The 19,441-nt window shown below is 34.3% G+C and overlaps 1 protein-coding gene across 4 annotated transcripts in view; it reads right to left on the reverse strand.

The window, feature by feature from the left end:
• The window catches only part of CNTN1 (contactin 1), a 349,178-nt gene that overhangs the window by 158,670 nt on the left and 171,067 nt on the right, over window positions 1–19,441 (reverse strand). For all 4 annotated transcript variants that reach the window (XM_025477273.3, XM_025477275.3, XM_025477274.3 and 1 more), the window contains 2 exons: window positions 5,401–5,533; window positions 3,650–3,682 (listed from right to left, as the gene is read on the reverse strand). In XM_025477273.3, the coding sequence (XP_025333058.1) occupies window positions 3,650–3,682; window positions 5,401–5,461 (94 nt within the window). In that variant the 5' untranslated portion in view covers window positions 5,462–5,533. The remainder of the gene's footprint in view (window positions 1–3,649; window positions 3,683–5,400; window positions 5,534–19,441) is intronic.

Genomic DNA, 19,441 nt, shown 5'->3' on the forward strand with positions numbered 1-19,441 from the left:
CGTACTTTATTTTTCAAACTAAAAATATCTATGTATTGTTTTAATGTATCTATTTTATTTAAAAGCTAGTCATCTAGGCTATTAAGATTATTATGTAGTAATAGTTAAAAACTATTGTATACCCAAGATAATATATTGGATAGAACTTTTCCATTAATAAATGAAAAAAAAAAAAACAAACCTCAATTTCAAGTCACTTACATAATGTGGCAGACATTGTTGCTTGACTCACCAGTGCCAGTCTTTTCCTTCTACTCTGATGACAAAGGTCAGATATGCTCAAGGACCAAATCCTCCTCACATGACTCAGAAGTATAGGTTGACTATCATTAATACCATTATATTACTCCTTCCTACGACAAGCTTGGTGGCAAATTTGTGACCCAACTCTGGACATTGAGGTATTTGGAGATCTACTGAGAGGTATCTTGCTTTGAAAAAATAGATATAAGGAAAAAAACCACCCTTTTCACTTACAGATGTTTGTTTTTTTTTTTTAACTTTTTTACTTATTTATTTATGATAGGCACACAGTGAGAGAGAGAGAGAGAGAGAGAGAGAGAGGCAGAGGGAGAAGCAGGCTCCATGCACCGGGAGCCTGACGTGGGATTCGATCCCGGATATCCAGGATCGCGCCCTGGGCCAAAGGCAGGCGCCAAACCGCTGCGCCACCCAGGGATCCCCACTTACAGATGTTATTATGCCTACATGTAATATCTGGAACTGCCACACTATTTCCAACAGGTCAAGCATAAAGCCTGAGCATTGGCCACTGGGTTCACAATGTGTACATCCTGGTGACATGGACAAAGTATGTTTGTTGAATGCTCATGTAAAAGTCTGATTGAAGTAGGCTCAAAGAGAAATATTGGTCAGAGAATTGAAGACAGAAAGCATAGTCTATTTTTTTTACTAATAATATTGAAAATAATAGTTAAGTGGGATATTAGCTATAGGGTGTGGGATTTTCAGAGAAATGATTTTTTTAAATGAAATTACTACAGAATGCTTGTATGTTGACAGCAATAATGCAGTAGAGGGAGAGACTGATGATGAGGAGACACAAGGGACAATTGCTGGAGCAATGAGCTTAAATAAGCCAGATTGGATAGGACAAGCGTACAGGTGTAGGTTTAGTATGGTGACATCATGGGTGAAACAAGCAGGAAGACAGAGTGTATGAGCATAGATGTAGGAGAGTAAATGTGATAGTGTGAACTTGTGGAAATTCAAGTTTTCTCTAATACTTCTGTGTAATAAGAAGCAAAGTAAGGATGACAAGCAGCTGTTGGAGTTTTGAAGGGGAGGGAGTAACTATGACACGATCTAGGCTAATGAGAAAATGAATTCACTGAGAAAGTGAAGTATATTTGCTGGGCAGTACCAGCTGTTCATTTGAAATTAGCAGTTATGAATTTAACTTGATATCAGTCAGCATAAATGAGTTTTTTTTTTCTTAATGACAATTAGCTGGATGGTCAAATAAGTTTAGGAGTATTTGGATATTTTACAACTCTTCTCTCCTCAGAGATTCACATACTTTTCTCTTGAGTGATAGTGTTGGATTGTACCCCCACAAGTCCTAATCCCTGGTATATCATAATGGGACCACATTTGGAAATAGGATGTTTACAGAAGTAATCAAGTTAAAGTGAGGTCATTAGGTGGGCCCTAATCCAATATGACTAGCTACCTTAAAAAGAGGTAAATTCAGACAGAGGCAGACATGCACAGAAGGAAGATGTGAAGAGACATGGGAGGAAGACATACATATGAAGAGGAAGGTGGACCCTTAAGTCATTTTGTCATGAGCCAATGAATGTCCAAGGCTACCTCAAAACTGAGACAGGCAAGGAAGAAGATTTCTCCTACAGGTTGCAGAGGGAGCAAGGTCTTGGTAACACCTTGCTATAGATCTCTAGCCTCCAGAACATTTCTGTTGTTATAAACCACCCAGTTTGAGGTACTTTATTACAGTAGTCCTGGGAAAGTAATACATGTATTATACATATTAGGTAAGTAGTATACTTATTACTTAAAGTTAATAATAAATTATTGTACCTTTATGAACTAGCCTTTCCCAAATTTATTTAACAATAAAGTCATTTTTTTAATGGAATTCCTACTAACATCTTGCTGCACAAGTGTTTTCTAAAATGTTTGGAGAAATCCTGACTTCATACAGCCCATATTTCTCTGCCTCGGCATTTTTATTTATTCCACTTCCTTTATTTGGAATTAGCTCCATTTCTAACTTTTGAAATACTTCAAGACTTACTTATCCACTACCCCATCACTAAATATTTCTTAATTCATCAAAATAAATCTTTTAAAATGCTCATTATATTTTTCTTATAAATTTGTTACCTTCTTATTTATCTTATTTCCTAGTATATGGTACAGTTCTCTAAGTTAAGCAGCCCATCTTATTACTCTTTATATAGTATACATGCAGTGATTCGTAACCCACAAGTAGAAATAGAAATGGCTTTGTCAGAATTCATGCTAAGCCTTTCCTTTCCTATAATCCTCATTGCAACCTATAAATGGAAGTTCTTTTGACCTATGCTAGCATGAATATCCTTGATTTGGCATGCAAGTTGTAACACTAGATGCTCAGTGATTCTTTCCAATTTTTCATTCTCCTACCACTATGCAGTGGCTTTTACAAGTTACTAGTTTTAGTATGTTCACTAAGTACCTATTATGTAGATCACAGCGCTAGAAGCTATCATCACATTCTTTTTTTAACCCTCACAAGGATCTTGTGATTTTTGCATATGGGGAAGTTGAGGTTCATAGAAGGCGAATAATTTGTTACAAGATCACATTGCCAGGTTGAAGATACAAATCCAATTGTTCTTACTCTAGACTCTATTTTCTCCAGTATCCCATGCTGCCTCTATTTTTGGCAAGAAATGTTCATGATTGAAGTAGAATGTAAACTAGCAGAATTACCAGTTATATTTAAAAAATCATAAACAATAAATTCTGAAATATCTTTGGAGTCCTAATTAAACTGAATCTTTAGGTTTTACAATCATTAACTTTAGTTCTATCTCTTTGAGCAAATAAGAGGCTTTCAAAAGTAAGTTAGGTATTTACAATTTTTAAAATATTGCTTCAAAATATAATAGCATAGAATTGTTACAAAGCATGCTGGAAAAAATACAGGTCTCATGGAATATTTTCTATCTGCCACAATCCTCTAAAAGCATATTTGTTTGTAGAGTATCACAATGCACCTTAATAGTAATTCAATTCATTTTGACAATCAAAACAAGTTGTCTTATGACCCCAGATAACCACCTTACAAAATCTCTAAGTGATCTAATATCAATGGTTTGCCTTTAAGTTTAGAGAGTTAATAGCTTTTTTAAAAAGATTTTATTTATTTATTCATGAGAGACACACACAGAGACAGAGACAGAGACAGAGATAGAAACACAGGCAGAGGGAGAAGCAGGCTCCATACAGGGAGCCCGATGTGGGACTTGACTCCAGGATTCCAGGATCATGCCCTGGGCCAAAGGCAGGTGCTAAACTGCTGAGCCACTCAGGGATCCCCAAGTTAATGGCTTAAAGTAGAGATGAAATATGGTTCATTCGAGAAAGCTATTTTAAATAATTTACCCTTTCATCAACTTACCTCCATGACCATATCTTCTGTACCATGTAAACTCTAGGAAAAAAAAAAAAAAGCAATTTTAATCCCAAAGCAGCCCTTCAAAAGTTGTGGTTTCAAACATTACTCAAATAACTGAGATTCTAGTTAATGAAATGACATTACTGGCCCTTTACTATTACAGTTGATATATCATTCGGTTTGCAACTATTTATTTCATATCTTTGCATTTTATAGTTGTGTAAAATTTGTGGTCAGTAGGTGGGTGGGGGATGGGGTAAATGGGTGATGGGCAATGAAGAGGGCATGTGATGGAATGAGCACTGGGTATTATACTATATGTTAGCAAATTGAAATTAAATTTAAAAAAATGTAAAATAAGACTTGTAGTCAATAGAATTAGGATGAGTTTTTCAGCACTAATACGGTTATTATTTTATTCATTCATAAAGATAAGACTTAGTCACAATTACCCTACCACAAAATTTTCTTTATTATATTTGTATAATATGTATATAAATATGCATGTACTTGTGTGTATATAATTCCTGTGGTTATAACAATGTTGTTAAAATTCTCAAGTACTGATGAAATTATTATATTTTTTGAATTATGAAGTCATCATAATAAAAATTACTCCCCAAAATAAAATAGAATTTTTATTTTCTTAGTAATAAACAAGAAATTCAATAGAATGACTAGCAGGTTTATCATTAAAACAATCAGTGGGAAAGGAGAAAAAATGAGTGGAAAATATCAGAAAGGGAGACAGAACATGAAAGACTCCTAACTCTGGGAAAGGAACTAGGGGTGGTGGAAGGGGAGGTGGGCGGGGAGTAGGGGTGACTGGGTGATGGGCACTGAGGTGGGCACTTGACGGGATGAACACTGGGTGTTATTCTATATGTTGGCAAATTGAACACCAATAAAAATAAATTTATAAAAAATAAAATAAAACAATCAGTGGGGATTGATAAATGAAGGATAAAATCCATCTATGTCTTGAACTTAACATCTCAATAAGCATTAGAATTAAGGTAATTGAGATGAAGGTATTAGAAATATTGATTGTTAGAAAACTTGCTGCCTTCAGATAAAAATAATGCATCCCCCTTGTAGAAAATTTTTCTGAATCCTACATTTGAAAGACAGAGTTATAGTATTTCTCCTAAAACCAGAGCACTTTAAAAACTGTTTTGTTATTTTTAATGTCCTTGAACACATTGTAAATTATTCTGAAATTGTTTTTCACAAGTTGACCAGCAAGTAATAAAAATTAGATTAAATTAAAAACAAAAGTAACAAAAGTTTAAAATGCATTACTTTATAATTTTTTGACTACATTATACTTTTATTTATGCTATTGAGGCTATTTGAGTTTACTGTACTATATGCTGAAAATACTATCTTATGGTGAGCTATTGTATATTTTTTTTACAACAGCACAATAAATTATGTCAATTTGTCAAGACTGGCCATAGCAGGAATTTTTATTCCCCAGCAACTGACAAATGCCATACATCAAGGATATTTTTCTCTTCCAGAGATTCACATTTCAAACATTGCCAGTATACTACTATGTAAGACTGATTAAATCTTGTGAAATTTTACTTGAAAAAAGAAAAATAGGGTCAACTTTAATATACATTTATGTGTACAACACAGATGTCAAAAATATTAATTTTAACCTCATGTACCAGATTTAATAAAGTGAATACACACATATTGATAATATTGACATAATTCATGGAGAATATGCAAAGGATATTTCTTACCTGATAAACAGCTTGTAAAAGATATTATCACAAGGTGACTGACCAGCAACCACATTTTCATCTTGTTTGGAGTAAAGGTTAGTTTTGATTTTCCAAAAAAGCTTTGGGTTTATGGTAGCTGGATAATAAACACCTGCATCAAAAACAGAAAAAAAGAAGAAAAAAAAGGAAAAGAAAAAGATACAATAGGGAAAAAAAATAAATGCTCATCACTTGGGGTCAACAATATTATCAATTTTATTTTAGTTTATGTTTATTATTTATAAAATAAATTTTAGTTTACTTAAGTATAATTATAAGCACCATGTTTTATGAAACAAGTAGACTTAGTATCAGAGGTTTATCAGCTGCTTCCAGTATTAACACTATATGAACATGAACAAGTAACATGATTGACATGTTCTAGTTTTTACTCTAACAATTGAGCATAATAGTACTTTTTCCACAAATAGCATAGTTATAAAATTTCAATTTTGATCAATTTAATTAAAGATCAAATTTAACTGAAGGGCTAGCAGGAAGATTCAATTAAAGATATGTTTGTAAAAGACCTTTGTAAACTTATAGGCGTATTACAAAAGTGATATGTTTGGATTACCAATTGGTGGCTGGTGGAAAATCTTTTGCCAGAAATGCTAATTTTAAATGCTAAAATATATTGACTAATAATACATTCATCCGTCTTTCTCTGCTTCCTTTTTTTCATTTATTCATTCAACAAAAAGTAAGTAAGATTTTTATGTGTCAGGAAAGAAGAATCTAGGTTTTGTGGAGACTTATCTTTAAAAGTTAGAGAGCTGTATTTAAGGACAAAAAGACAAAAAATACTGATGTAAACTAAAATACAAACTATGCAGTAGTCTAATTAAAATACCTTGCTTTAAAAAAACTTTTTTAAATTTTTATTTATTTATGATAGTCACAGAGAGAGAGAGAGAGGCAGAGACATAGGCAGAGGGAGAAGCAGGCTCCATGCACCGGGAGCCCGACGTGGGACTCGATCCCGGGTCTCCAGGATCGCGTCCTGGGCCAAAGGCAGGCGCTAAACCGCTGCGCCACCCAGGGATCCCAAATACCTTACTTTTATAAGTTTTAGAAAAACTTAGGATCATGTGATTATACTGGCGAGGCTTCACCCAGCAGGGTCTTGGAATAGCCTCATGTAAGGGAGGTACCTCACAATTTAAGCTTCATTATCTTTGTGGTAACTCCATTTCTGTGTGCAAGCATATAGATAGAGAAATCAGAAAGAAAGACATAGTAGGCTTGCCCATAAGAAATTTGTTTCTCAATGGGAACACACAGATGTGTACAAAAATCAGTGTGATTGAATAGTTGTTTGGGCCTATGTGTTATTAAACTTGAAAACATAGTAATTATTTAAATTGGAAGGACTGTAAAATATATCATGGTGTGAATGGATCTGACTGTGGTAGACAGTGCATTATGGTGGAGGTATTATTATATTCTTAGATTTGAGTCATTTGGTGACTTTAGAACCCACTGCTTCTTATATAATGAACATTGTGACATTAGGTATTTTCTTTCCAGAATTGTTTTCATACTCTATTTTAATTTAGATTTTACATTCAACTCTATGTCCTGAGATTTTTCAATGTTATTTGAAAACATCACTTAATATCTTCCAAAGTTGGAACCTATTGTGCCCAGTTGAAGAGGGCTCAGGTTGTGATCACACAGTCCTGGGACCAAGTACTGCATCAGGCTCTCCACAGGGAGCCTGCTTCTCCTTCTATGCCTATGTCTACCTTTCTCTGTGTGTCTCTCATGAATAAATAAATAAAATCTTAAAAAAAAAAATAAATGCCAGGATCACTTTAGACCAGTTTCTTTTTCTTGGACATATGTGAGAAGGTGAGAACTCTTGGTTTGTATAAATTATATTTTCTGGACTCTTAATTTTAATGTAATTGTATTTCTTTTACTAAGAAGACAGAAAATAAATAAATAAATAAATAAATAAATAAATAAATAAATAAATATTGGATTTAAATAGTTCTGAGTTACCTATTACTGTTATAATTTGAGAACTCTAAGCAATTTTCACAGATATTCAACTTTGAGAGCAAGGGATGGAACAGCAGTTTTGATATTGAATGTAGAAGAACCAGCATTGACCAGATAGAAGAATAATCAGGTAAAGAATGAAGAAAAATTTCTGTGAAAGTTTATAATTTTGATGGAGTATGTTAGTGAGATTTTGGTTTATTTATCTCATTAACTTTATAGGTAGTATCAGAAAGGAGAGCGGGTCTAAAGAAAAATTAGCTGTACCAACAAAGAACAAGTGATTTCAGAAAATTGGAAATAAGATACATAAGAATTTTCTAGGTCTGGGATGTCACTTGACATTTTCTCCTTAGGTAACAACCACAATATGTGGGAAGGTGTGGCAAGGCATGGTCAAAAGAGAACAAGGGGAATTCAGTCAATATCTGGCTGAATTTTGGCCTATCCATTTCTTATGCTAAAATATTTTTTATTTGTCATATAACTAGATTCTCAAAACAAAAAAATGAATTCCATCTCAGATATTTCAAAAATTCAGAAAGTCCTCATATAAATTTGGGTGGACATATTAAAATAAAATTATGAAATTTTGAGTTAGGTCCATTAAATTTCTCTCTTTAGAAAGGGATGAATAGGAGAATGTATCCAGTGGAATTAGAACTCATCTTAGCTCATGCCAAATTTGGATATTGTATTATCTAGGCAAGTCACAAAACAAGAACTTTCCTTACTTCCTCTATCAGAAAATGCTAATCAAAACCTGCTGCAAAGCTAAAGCCAGTGCCATTAACCAGCTTTTAAAACTATAGTTGGGGGTTTTCTCATAATTATTCAAAACTGCTTAAGATTGATCTATGTATGAGCATATGTTATCTAACAAAAAGACCTTATCCTTATTATATTTTCCAAAAATTAATTATGCTAGTAGATTTGGCTACTGGAACCAGGGCCATAGCTCAAGTCTAATGGTTGAATATACCAGACATATAAGGTTTTGCGGTTGTTTTAGATATTACTACAATTAGTGATAAATTACTCATGTACTAAATAATGAACTTTAAGATTTTTTTTGTAATGTAATCTTCATTTTGTCAAAGTTTTCACAAATAGCACATGTACAAACACCCTAGGTACTTATTATGAAATGTCTCTCCACTAATGGCAAAGCCTTTTTTTATTGTAGTAAAATATATATAACATAAAACCTACTATTCCAACTATTTTAGAGTGTACAGTTCACTGGTACTGTGTAAATTCATATTGTTGAACAATCATTACCACCACGCATTACCATAAGGCTTTACGTCTTTCAAGACTGAAACTCTGTACGTATTATACAATAACTCCCCAAGATCTCCTCCTTCAAGCCTGTGGCAACCAACAGTCCTCTTTATTTTTTTTTATCTTCCCTTTTGCCCATACCCCAACATCTGATAACCTCCACACCTTCTGTTCCACCCTCTGTTACTATAAATTCAGTTTTTCTCACTCATTCTTTATTTTTTTATTTTTTTTAATTTTTATTTATTTATGATAGGCACACAGTGAGAGAGAGAGAGGCAGAGACACAGGCAGAGGGAGAAGCAGGCTCCATGCATTGGGAGCCCGATGTGGGATTCGATCCCTGGTCTCCAGGATCGCGCCCTAGGCCAAAGGCAGGCGCCAAACGGCTGCACCACCCAGGGATCCCTCATTCTTTAGCTTAAAACTTACAGCAAGTTATTAATCCCTGACCTTGGTTTTCTTCATATATAAAATACAGAAAGACTATTTCATATGACTATTATAAGAGTCATATAATATTGTGCATGTGAAATATTTACTATGAAAGTATTTAATAAATATTAATTTATTATTCTAGTAAGCCACAGGCCAATCAGGTCAGGGAACATGCCTCTTGTTCATTGTTGCTTTTATAATGCCTGGCACAGGGATCCCTGGGTTGCGCAGCGGTTTAGCGCCTGCCTTTGGCCCAGGGCGCGATCCTGGAGACCCAGAATCGAATCCCACGTCGGGCTCCCGGTGCATGGAGCCTGCTTCTCCCTCTGCCTATGTCTCTGCCTCTCTCTCTCTCTCTCTGTGTGACTATCATAAATAAATAAATAATTAAAAAAAATATATAACGCCTGGCACATTGAAGTCTCTCAACATACATTTATTGAATAAATGGAGGAATGACTGAGCTATTCCATAACTATTCTGAAGCACTCACCATAAACAAACTGAAATGTAACTTTAATTCCGTAAAATAAGGGTAGGGTGGTGAATATAAGTAACAAGGAATGTTGACTATTGGAGCTTAGCTTTTTGTTAGGGATTACTGCTGCTTATAACATAGTCTAGAATATTCTAACTAGCAATATTTTAAGGCATTTTTTAATATGCACTTTGTTGAATGTTGTTGGAAATCTGTCTTCTAATCTGAATATTCACACTGGAGTCAGAAGGAAAAGTTTTCATTATTTTGAGCATGTCTGTGTCATACCATGCTATCTTTTCCCTCACTCCAAAATATTGCCTATTTCAATAGGACAGTGAGTCATCAGCCTGACAGCATGTAATTTATTTCATTTAATGGGTTTCTTGCTGTTCAAATATAAAAGCATCTTTCACATCTTGTCCACACATTTGTTTTCTGCTAGTGATTTGTTCTATTGTACCACCAGTTATCCTATCATTTGTGACTCCCCGATCACATTCCCTCAGCAGTGCTGCAGAAAGGAGAGATGGAGAGGCTGAGCCCATTCCTGCTAATGCAGAAGAAACTGCTCTCCTTACTTTACTCCGGAGGATATACCCCTCAGTAATTCACATCTCACCTCCCAGCCCCAACAGGCCTGAAAGCACTACAGCTAATGAAGTGGCAAAAGAAGAAAACAAACAACTCTAACAAGGTGCTGCCATTTATAGGACCAGACTTTTTTTCTTCTCTATGGAGAAGAAAATACATAGTGATTAAAAGCAGGAACCAGGGATGCATTCCTGTCTGTGAGACCAGTTGTGCTGGCCAACTCCCTGAAAGTGTTGGCCTTTGGAGTGCATTCAGAGCCCTGTGGCTTCTCTACTCAGTGGAGGCCTCTCACCCAGAAGAGCAGATGCAGCATCCCCCAAACCATCACAGATATCCAGGTGTCTAGTCACTGCTGTAACCCTGACATGTGTTGGCACTACCTTAATCTCCAAGGGAATTCAACTTCTTTTCTCCAGCGTCCTTTACAGTATGCCCTAGTCACACATTAAAACAACATGTGACAATGAGACAACATAGTATGGCAATTCTATGTCTTCCTTCCTTTTCCTCCTTTCTTCCCACGCTTGTTTTTCTCCTCACCTCTTGCTCTCTACTAGATATTCATTTTTCTGCTGGCCAGACACCATCTCGCTCTGGTGTCTGTCTTAAGTTCTAGCATAGGCTAAGCCATATACGTTATTCAAAAAAGCTTCAACAATACATTAGCAAGCATTTAGCCAATAACAATTATTTCCAAAGTCTTTAGTACTGCTATATAACTAAAGGATGTACGTAATTAAGGCCAGTACAACTAGTATTCCATTCAACTGATAGTTATACAATCATTTACATTGATAGAGGACAGAATTTTAGGAATATTGATAAAATATTAATATATGTAATCAAATGGTCACATCTCTATTTTCTAAAGAAAAAAGACATTTGAGGGGACCATCAGGAGTCTATCCTGATCTATCCTCAACACTGCTCATGAAAGGCCATGTTAAAGAATATTTATTTATGGTGCTTATAATATTTCTGAAAAATATTTGCTGTTAAGCACTATTTCCAGAACACAGAGGAAGCTTATTGGAATCAAACACAGATTAGTCTAGGTGAAAAGATACCAATATCTCCTATTCTACATTTTAAGGGACATTTTATCCTCAGACTCGTTTTGAAATTCTGCTTTTCCTATACAAGTGATTTAATATTCCTGAGGGGCCCGTTACTCAGTCTGTAAAATGTAAATCCAAGGTCCTTCCTTACAGGATTGTGAATACTAATACACGCATGTATATGGATACATGTGTGTAGGTATGTGTGGGTGTCTAAGTAAAAGCCTTACAACATATATACATAGTAAAAGTAAATAATTTAAGTGCAAAAAATTAAATTTTCGAGAAATAAAATTAACTTTTGAACTTAAACAATACTACCCCTTTACAAAGAGGATATTATATATTTAAGCTCATTAAACATCTTCATATCAATATTCTATCTCTTCAATTAATCCAGATGAAAAATAACTTAAAAATAACATAGGTGACACATCTCCCTGTAGCTGAATAGTTGAATACTTTATATGTTCTTCTCCAGCCTCACACTGACTTCTTTCAACTCTAGCATCAAGTTATTATTATTAATCTCAGTTCAATAGGTTTTCTGCAAAGTCGTTAGCAACATTTTAGCAGCTTACTACTATGATCAAATATACTTGGTAAAAATTTCTAAAGAACTTGCTATTCAAAGCCAAAGAATACAGCACACACTAAAGGAAAATGGCCCAAGTTTTAAAAGTGACTATAAACAGTGTCCTTTCTCAGAAAAGTCATACATTGCACCATTAGCAGGTAGTGCATAATATTCTTTAGATTGCAACCATCTTAGTTCCTGAAATAACTCAACACTGATTTTGTCTGAAGTATATGTAAAAAAAAAGGAGGAATACATTTCAAAACATTTCAATAAATGTAACATCACCAGATTGAGAAAAATGACTCAGAGGCTGCTCAGGAAAAAAAATCTGAAAGCATTTTGAAGTTATAGATATTAATTGAATGCTGACAGCACAGCCGGCATTTTACAGAACAATTGACTGCTCACAGTTTTAGATAACTGGGTTTATGATTAAGTTAATTACCCATTTATTTTTAAAATCATGTAACACATGCAGAGGAACTTAAAAATAGTAGAACCCCTGTTTGTGATATTTATAGGACATATTTTTCACAGGCTAATTTAAGCCAGTGATGTCATACTAAATTATAGTTGATGAAGTCATGTGTATTCATTGAGGTGATTTCAGGAAATCATCACTTTAAGGTAGTAAATAGAAAATCCTACATATATTTAATCTTCCATTTTAGGACCATGTGTATATGTGTTTAGGTATCTCTTGAAATTTGAGTTAATGCAGAAAGGCCCTGTTGATTCCAAACTATCCCCCCTACCTCCCATGAAAATGACATGGTATCAATTCTACCCAATTAATTTGCTTGAAATTACCAAATTGAGATACTAATGAAAAAAATGGAGATAGTAGTCATGATCAAATCAGGCAATATGATTATGTAAATATTTGCAATTGTAAGCATTATTGATTCAATCAATGAGCAAGGGAGGAGCTGTTTTATCAAGCAAGATTTAAAACTCAAACATATATTTATGAGATTCCACTCAAATTCTTTCCTATCAGTGTGTTGATATGAATCAGTTTATTACTCAAGGGCAAATACAACTTCTATTCTACTTTGAATATAAAGCTACTTTTGGCAAATAATTGCTATTCAAAATAACAGATGAATATCAAATAAAAGGTGAAACACATTGGTGAGTTTTAGTATAGGTTTGGAAGGATACTGGGAAGCAGAACTGATCATTTCTGCGTTGTCAATGATTTATATAAAGGATCAGTGGAAGCAACTGAATGGAGCCAAATCATGAGAAGGAGTGTTGAAGGTAACAGTGTAACCTCAGTTAATGGAGAAAGTAAAGGAGCAATAATAAGCATATGTGCTGCAAGTTTTATAAACTACTAAGCTATATTTCATCTCATCTGATCCAAGTAAACGTCTCTGAGATTTTTAGAAATGAACTGAATCATCAGGATCATGGGGATTGCCCAAAGATACACAGAGCCAGGGTGTGAATCCTTCTATTCTAGACAGATTTAAAACCTATACTCCTTCATTGTTTATTTTTTAAAAGATACTTAGAATGTATCCTTGTTCTTGATTACAAGAAAGGATATTGTGTATATTCTATGACCAACATATTTTTCAAAATGCTAAGTTAGTGCTTCCCAAAATATGGGCTAAGGGCCACCTACCTTAACAACATTTGGATTTACTTGTTAATAAAATAGATGTATGAGAAACTCCCAAGAAAGTCTCTGAGGAAATAACCCAAGTCTCCACATTTTAATCAAGCCTCCCAGGTAATTTGTAGGCTTACTAAAGTTAGCAAGTATATTAAGTAAAGGTCAGAATATTTCCAACACTCACAGAGAACAATCAAATGTGTCTTGAATTCATTAGGCCACATGTTTAACCAGTGCACTCTAAATATCAGAAGATATGCAAATTCAATAGTTCACCTCTTAAAATGATGTCTGTACTGTACTTTGTTGTGGTGTTTGGTCTGGGTGAGAATTGGATATCCTGTATATCTGCATCTGATTTACTTTACCATGTCATAATGAATAAGGTATTTTGATATATTGCTTTGACTAATACCTGGAAGGTTTCCTACTGTTAAATGAGACTTATTGGACTATAATGACATGATTGAATGTGCTGTTAATTTCTCTTATTGCCCAACGGCAGTTCAAACTGATCTGAGATAGCTGTACTACTACTACAAAGAAATGTGTTCCATGATACCTTCTCTGTGAATCGTATCTAACAATCCAAAACAGGATTTAATAAGTCTTTGACAGCAGAAAAAAATTCCCATGCCAGCAAAACAGAACTTTCAAACTTCTTTCCCTTTTTCTCCCCCACGAATTCACAAAAGAACAAAACCTGAGAAGAAACCATACCAGATTGAAGCACTCACTCAAGTTACACTGGGAGTTTTAAAGACCTCTGGGCTGTAATACTTCCTTTGTATGACTCTATTCCTCTGTAGAGATGGCCATGTCTAATAAAAAGGCTTCACTGCTACCAACACTTTCTTTTCAAAAGTTCAACTTGAAGCCCTTCTCCCTAATGCAGCTGCAAAGGCTCAAGATGTCTTCAGCTGCTCTTGCTGTACAATATCTGTATGTCTTGTATGTAAAAGAGCAGGTATTTATTATACATCACCAATCTAAAGGCATAGAAAATTTCTTACTCTGACAAGACCCACCCATAATTAAGGAACAAGGCTGATGATCTTATGTCTCCTATTACCTGCTGTTCAGGTAAAGAGAGATACCATACAGAAGGAAAGAGCAGAATAAAACCTTTAACATTCTATTTTTTAAATAACAGGGAAGAGTCACCAACTATAGGTCATTGCATCAGTACTTGAACAGATGAGTGATTCCTACCAAAATAATGTGGGCCCTATTCCTGGAAACGATATGAGAATTATTTTTTTAAATGCATTTCAATTCTATTAAAACAATTCAACAAGTATTTACTTTTGGAACACATATAAAAGACTATCTGTGAATATTTGTGCAATTTAATCAGACATCAGTTTTTATTGCATGCTATTCTAAGACCAAGAAATTTGTTTCATTTTCTTTGAAGATTATAAAATAATGTAATCATACAAAGGTAGCTGGATGGCAATTTTTAATTATTCATTCATTTTATACGTATTTATGAGCACCTATCAAGTCACAACATTTTGTAGCAGCAGCAAACATATTGGTAAATCAAAGATACACAGTCAGTAAGAGACTTTCTAGATTTAAATGCCTCAACAGTAGCTTGTCTCATTCCTTTCTCTGTACACTATATTACCTAACACAAAGCATTACATGTTGAAGGCACTCAATTAATATCTGTTGAATACATTTATGGAGTAATTACTAAATCATTGGTCTGTATTTGACGGGCAGATCCATGCAAGCAGGACGATGTGGCAACATTAAAAGCATAAAGTAGGAAAGTAAAGGGTAAATTCAGACAAGTCTGCAGAGTTTAATATGGCCAGGGACTCATGGAAGCATTAGAAAAAGATAAGTGGGAAGATGAATATAATCCAAATTATAGAACCTTAAATGCCAAGTGTTGAACTTTTGCTTCCTTCCACAGGCAGTCGCTGAGTTTCCCTTGCTGAATTGTTCTGCAGGAAAATATCATCATTCTCTTTAACCCTAGGTACTTTCGATGATGAACACTGTATTTCAGTCTCTTTTTCAGGTTTGTGTTTACAGAAGAGATATTGGGAAAGCTCCCTAACTCCTGAATTTTGATGCCCTTGTGTAGAGGTTTCAGATTTATAGCAACAACATGGTCTTGAGGTATAAAGAGTTTTATCTTTTTTTATTCAAATTTGTATCAAATATTAATTACATTTCCAGTAAAGTAAAAGTGGATACATCCCGCCACTTACATATAACTGGCTGGTGCAAAAACTGAAATCTAACAGAAAGGGATTCTATAGTTTCTGATAATAACTTTATTCTTTCTTAATATAAGTAATTATTTCTTTATATCAAATTTAAGTCATATCAAACAAGAATTTATTGAGCATCTACTATATGAAATGGCCCAGACGAACCCCAATTGGAAATAGAAGTGTAGGCAAATTCTCAAATTTCAGAAACTTAAAGTCTAGTTAGGCATTAAGAATAGAGTAAAATCATTGGATCTGCCTCTGATCCCTGTTACCAAAAGTAATCGGTGCCATAAGTTTATTATTTCAATGAACACATATCCAAATACCTGAAGCTCAGTGAATAATATAAAATTTAATTTGATTTTCAAGAAAGTTAACTCTCTTGTACTCTCTGCCACAAAATTTGTCAATGATACACCATCATTTCAAATTCATTCAACAAGTATCTATTGAGTATCTATTTTATGAATTATACTATATATTACACCAGGCTTTAGAAATTATAATATTATAGTATATTTTATACTTTATAATCATATATACTATATATAATTATCATTAGAAATACTATAGAACTTAAAACATTAATTAAATAGTTCTTAGCATAATAGTTAAGGTAACCACACTCCATTATCTCTCCAAGTCAGGCTTTGTTCTGAAGTTTAAGTATTAAGTAATATTCAAATGAATCAATGATGTAGTTATTACTATTAACTTCAGTTTATGGGTGAGAAAACAAACGTCTCTTCTATATTTCAGACCTAGACCAAGCTTTATCTTTATAGGAAAGTCCATCCTCTGGCAATCTCATATAAGGTTTTCTCCATTCTCTAAAATCATAGAGCAGTTGTTTGACTCATTCATGGATTCCTTATTTTAAGGTTTTGTGTATCTTTCAAAGCAAGGCCACTTCCAACTGAATATAGGGACACTTTATTAGAAAACATATTTGAAGACAATTTCAAGGGTTGAGAAAAAATTATTTTGGAGAAGTGGTTTCTTTGCCAAAATTTGGTATTTTGACAGGTCTTTATGGCTTATGAGGATAAGTATAGCAGAACATCTGACTGTAAAAATGTCCTGGAAAGTCTGGGCATATGGCAAGAGCATTTTAGATTTTATATTTTTAAAAGTCAATGAGATTAAAACACAAGACTGTAGACGCAGTCAGAATTCTTTCATATGGTTATTTCAATTGGGGACGTTATATGAGCAATTGGCAAATGGGAATACTATTACGTACTTGTGAAAATTACATGAAAAATGTACACAAGACACCTGTTTTAGTTTTTCTTCACCTCTAACTAGATTAGATGTTACTGAAGAAAAAGAACATGTCTTATACATATTTTCATATTCCTATTTGGTGCTTAAATACTTTGCACTGTGTGTGATCAATAAGTACATGTCTGCATGCATTTGCATGAGAGTGGGTGTGTGTGCTTAATGCCACTGAGGATATATCATAGAAGAAAGCTGATAATTAAAAGAAAAAACAACACCCTTGAATGGCTATGTAACTGCCTTCTTTTAGAAGCCTTTAAGCACAAGAATCACTATTAAACAAACAGTTTATATTCTTTTGAGCATAATTCCAGGCATTTCAACAAATGGGAAGAATGATATGACACCATTTCTCTTTCAAGATCTAATGGATTCTCTAATGCTGTGCAGTTGCCAATTTGTACTGTAGACATATAAAATCAGTAATTTACTTAGCAAACATAGAAACAGTTATATAGGCAATTTTATTTGTTTTAAAATATTTAAGAGTCTATCTCGTACCCTGTGTTAGCTCCTTAGATATTCAACAGACCCAGGGTTTATGATCCTTAGCTGCAAGGGGGTTCTGGACCTGTGAGAAATAAGCATTGCTTGGAAGGAGGAGATGAGGGAGAGGAAGGAGGTGAGGGGTGAGTTCTCACCTCTTGGTTTGCCCATTGGTGTGGAAGATGTTGCCACTTGACAAAGGGGAAGCAGGGTTTTGGTGGAAAAATAAGTCGACCAGAAATTTAATTTTGAATATGTGGTAGGTTTCAGTTTCCCATTATACATCCAAGTGGAGATACCAAGTAAACATCTGAATAAATGAGACCAGAATTTGGAGGGTGTTGGGGTTGGGAATAGGTATCTGAAAGTGCTTACATGGAGATAACAAACATTTGAAGCCCAGTAACAGCTAGAACCTCCAAATCAATTTGCCTTATATAATGGAAAAATGAAAGGGAAATAAAAGAAATAGAAATATAAACCTGAAATGATTTTTCCCCCATCATGGCCCTCTCACTGACTAAAAACATAAAATAAGGGAAGAAAGCAGTGACAGCTGTATCTATTGGCAGGAGCCCTGCAGCCCTTTGCTCTATTGCAGGAATTATTTACCTTCTTCGAGTTTCTATGAGTTAGAAGAAAGTTTTTGGCTTTTGTTCAAAAATTCTTTCTGAATTAAAACAGGTTTTTTTAAATGCAGCTGGTGTTTTGAAGATTTAAGAATATCACTACTATAGTTTCACCTTCTTAGGGAAAACATGTCAGAAACCCATAGGTTTGAGAATGCAGAAATTCTTCCTCTTTTATTTTTGTGAGCTAATTTTGAATGCATAAGACTTACTAAGGCTATTAAAAAACTTTGTCTTATTCAATAAAGTATCAGTGTTGAATTCAATATGTTCACATTCATATCTCCAAATCTTAAATTATCATTGACATTTTAAGTAATTTTGATTTAGCTTGAAAATTAGACTCCTTACATGACTATAGAAATGATATAATGGGGACGCCTGGGTGGTTCAGTGGTTGAGCCTTTGGCTCAGGGAGTGATCTTGGACTCACGGGATTGAGTCCCACATTGGGTTCCCTGAATGGAGCCTGCTTCTCTCTCTGCCTATGTCTCTGCCTCTCTCTCACTCTGTGTCTCTCATGAATGAATAAATGGGATCTTAAAAAAAAATGATATAATGATCTTTACAGTTAAGGTGAGAAAAAAAGGTTATGCAATTTAGCAGTAAACATTAGGTAAAGACAATATTTTTATGTGAATCATCTAAGTGACAGTTCATTCTTTATTTATATTTGAATTGTATCTGAAATCTTTAATAATAAATAATAATAACCAGGATATTCCTGCTTAATATTTTTGGTATTTTAATGAGTATTTATCATCAATAGATATATTTTGCTTCAACTCCATCATGTTTTTGTTTAGTCACCCTCCAGTTGTTTTCATTTTTGAGTTCCATGGGTTTAGATTAGCATATCTTAAATTTTTGGTAAGAAGAAATTATAATGTTTTATATTGTGCTGAACTGAACCTCTTTAGCTCTTAGCATTCCAGCAGAAACAAAAGCACAATGTATTGTCTTCTTTTTTTTTTAAGATTTTATTTATTTATTCATGAGAGACAGAGAGAGAGAGAGAGAGAGGCAGAGACACAGGCAGAGGGAGAAGCAGGCTCCATGCAGGAAGCCTGACGTGGGACTCGATCCCAGGTCTCCAGGATCAGGCCCTGTGTTGAAGGTGGCGCTAAACCGCTGAGCCACCCGTGCTGCCTTGTGTTGTCTTTTATATTTCTTTTTAAATACATTTATAATAAGATGTGGGCAAATTGCTTCAGTCAGGTCAGCTAAAAAGTTAAAAGTTTCAAGTTGCAAATATCTTGCCCTTGTAAAAGTGAGCTTCTTAAAAAATTAAGAGGTATGGAATAAGTTACATCCCCAAAATGAT

This window comes from Canis lupus, chromosome 27, assembly GCF_003254725.2.
Source record: "Canis lupus dingo isolate Sandy chromosome 27, ASM325472v2, whole genome shotgun sequence".
Taxonomy (NCBI): domain Eukaryota; kingdom Metazoa; phylum Chordata; class Mammalia; order Carnivora; family Canidae; genus Canis; species Canis lupus.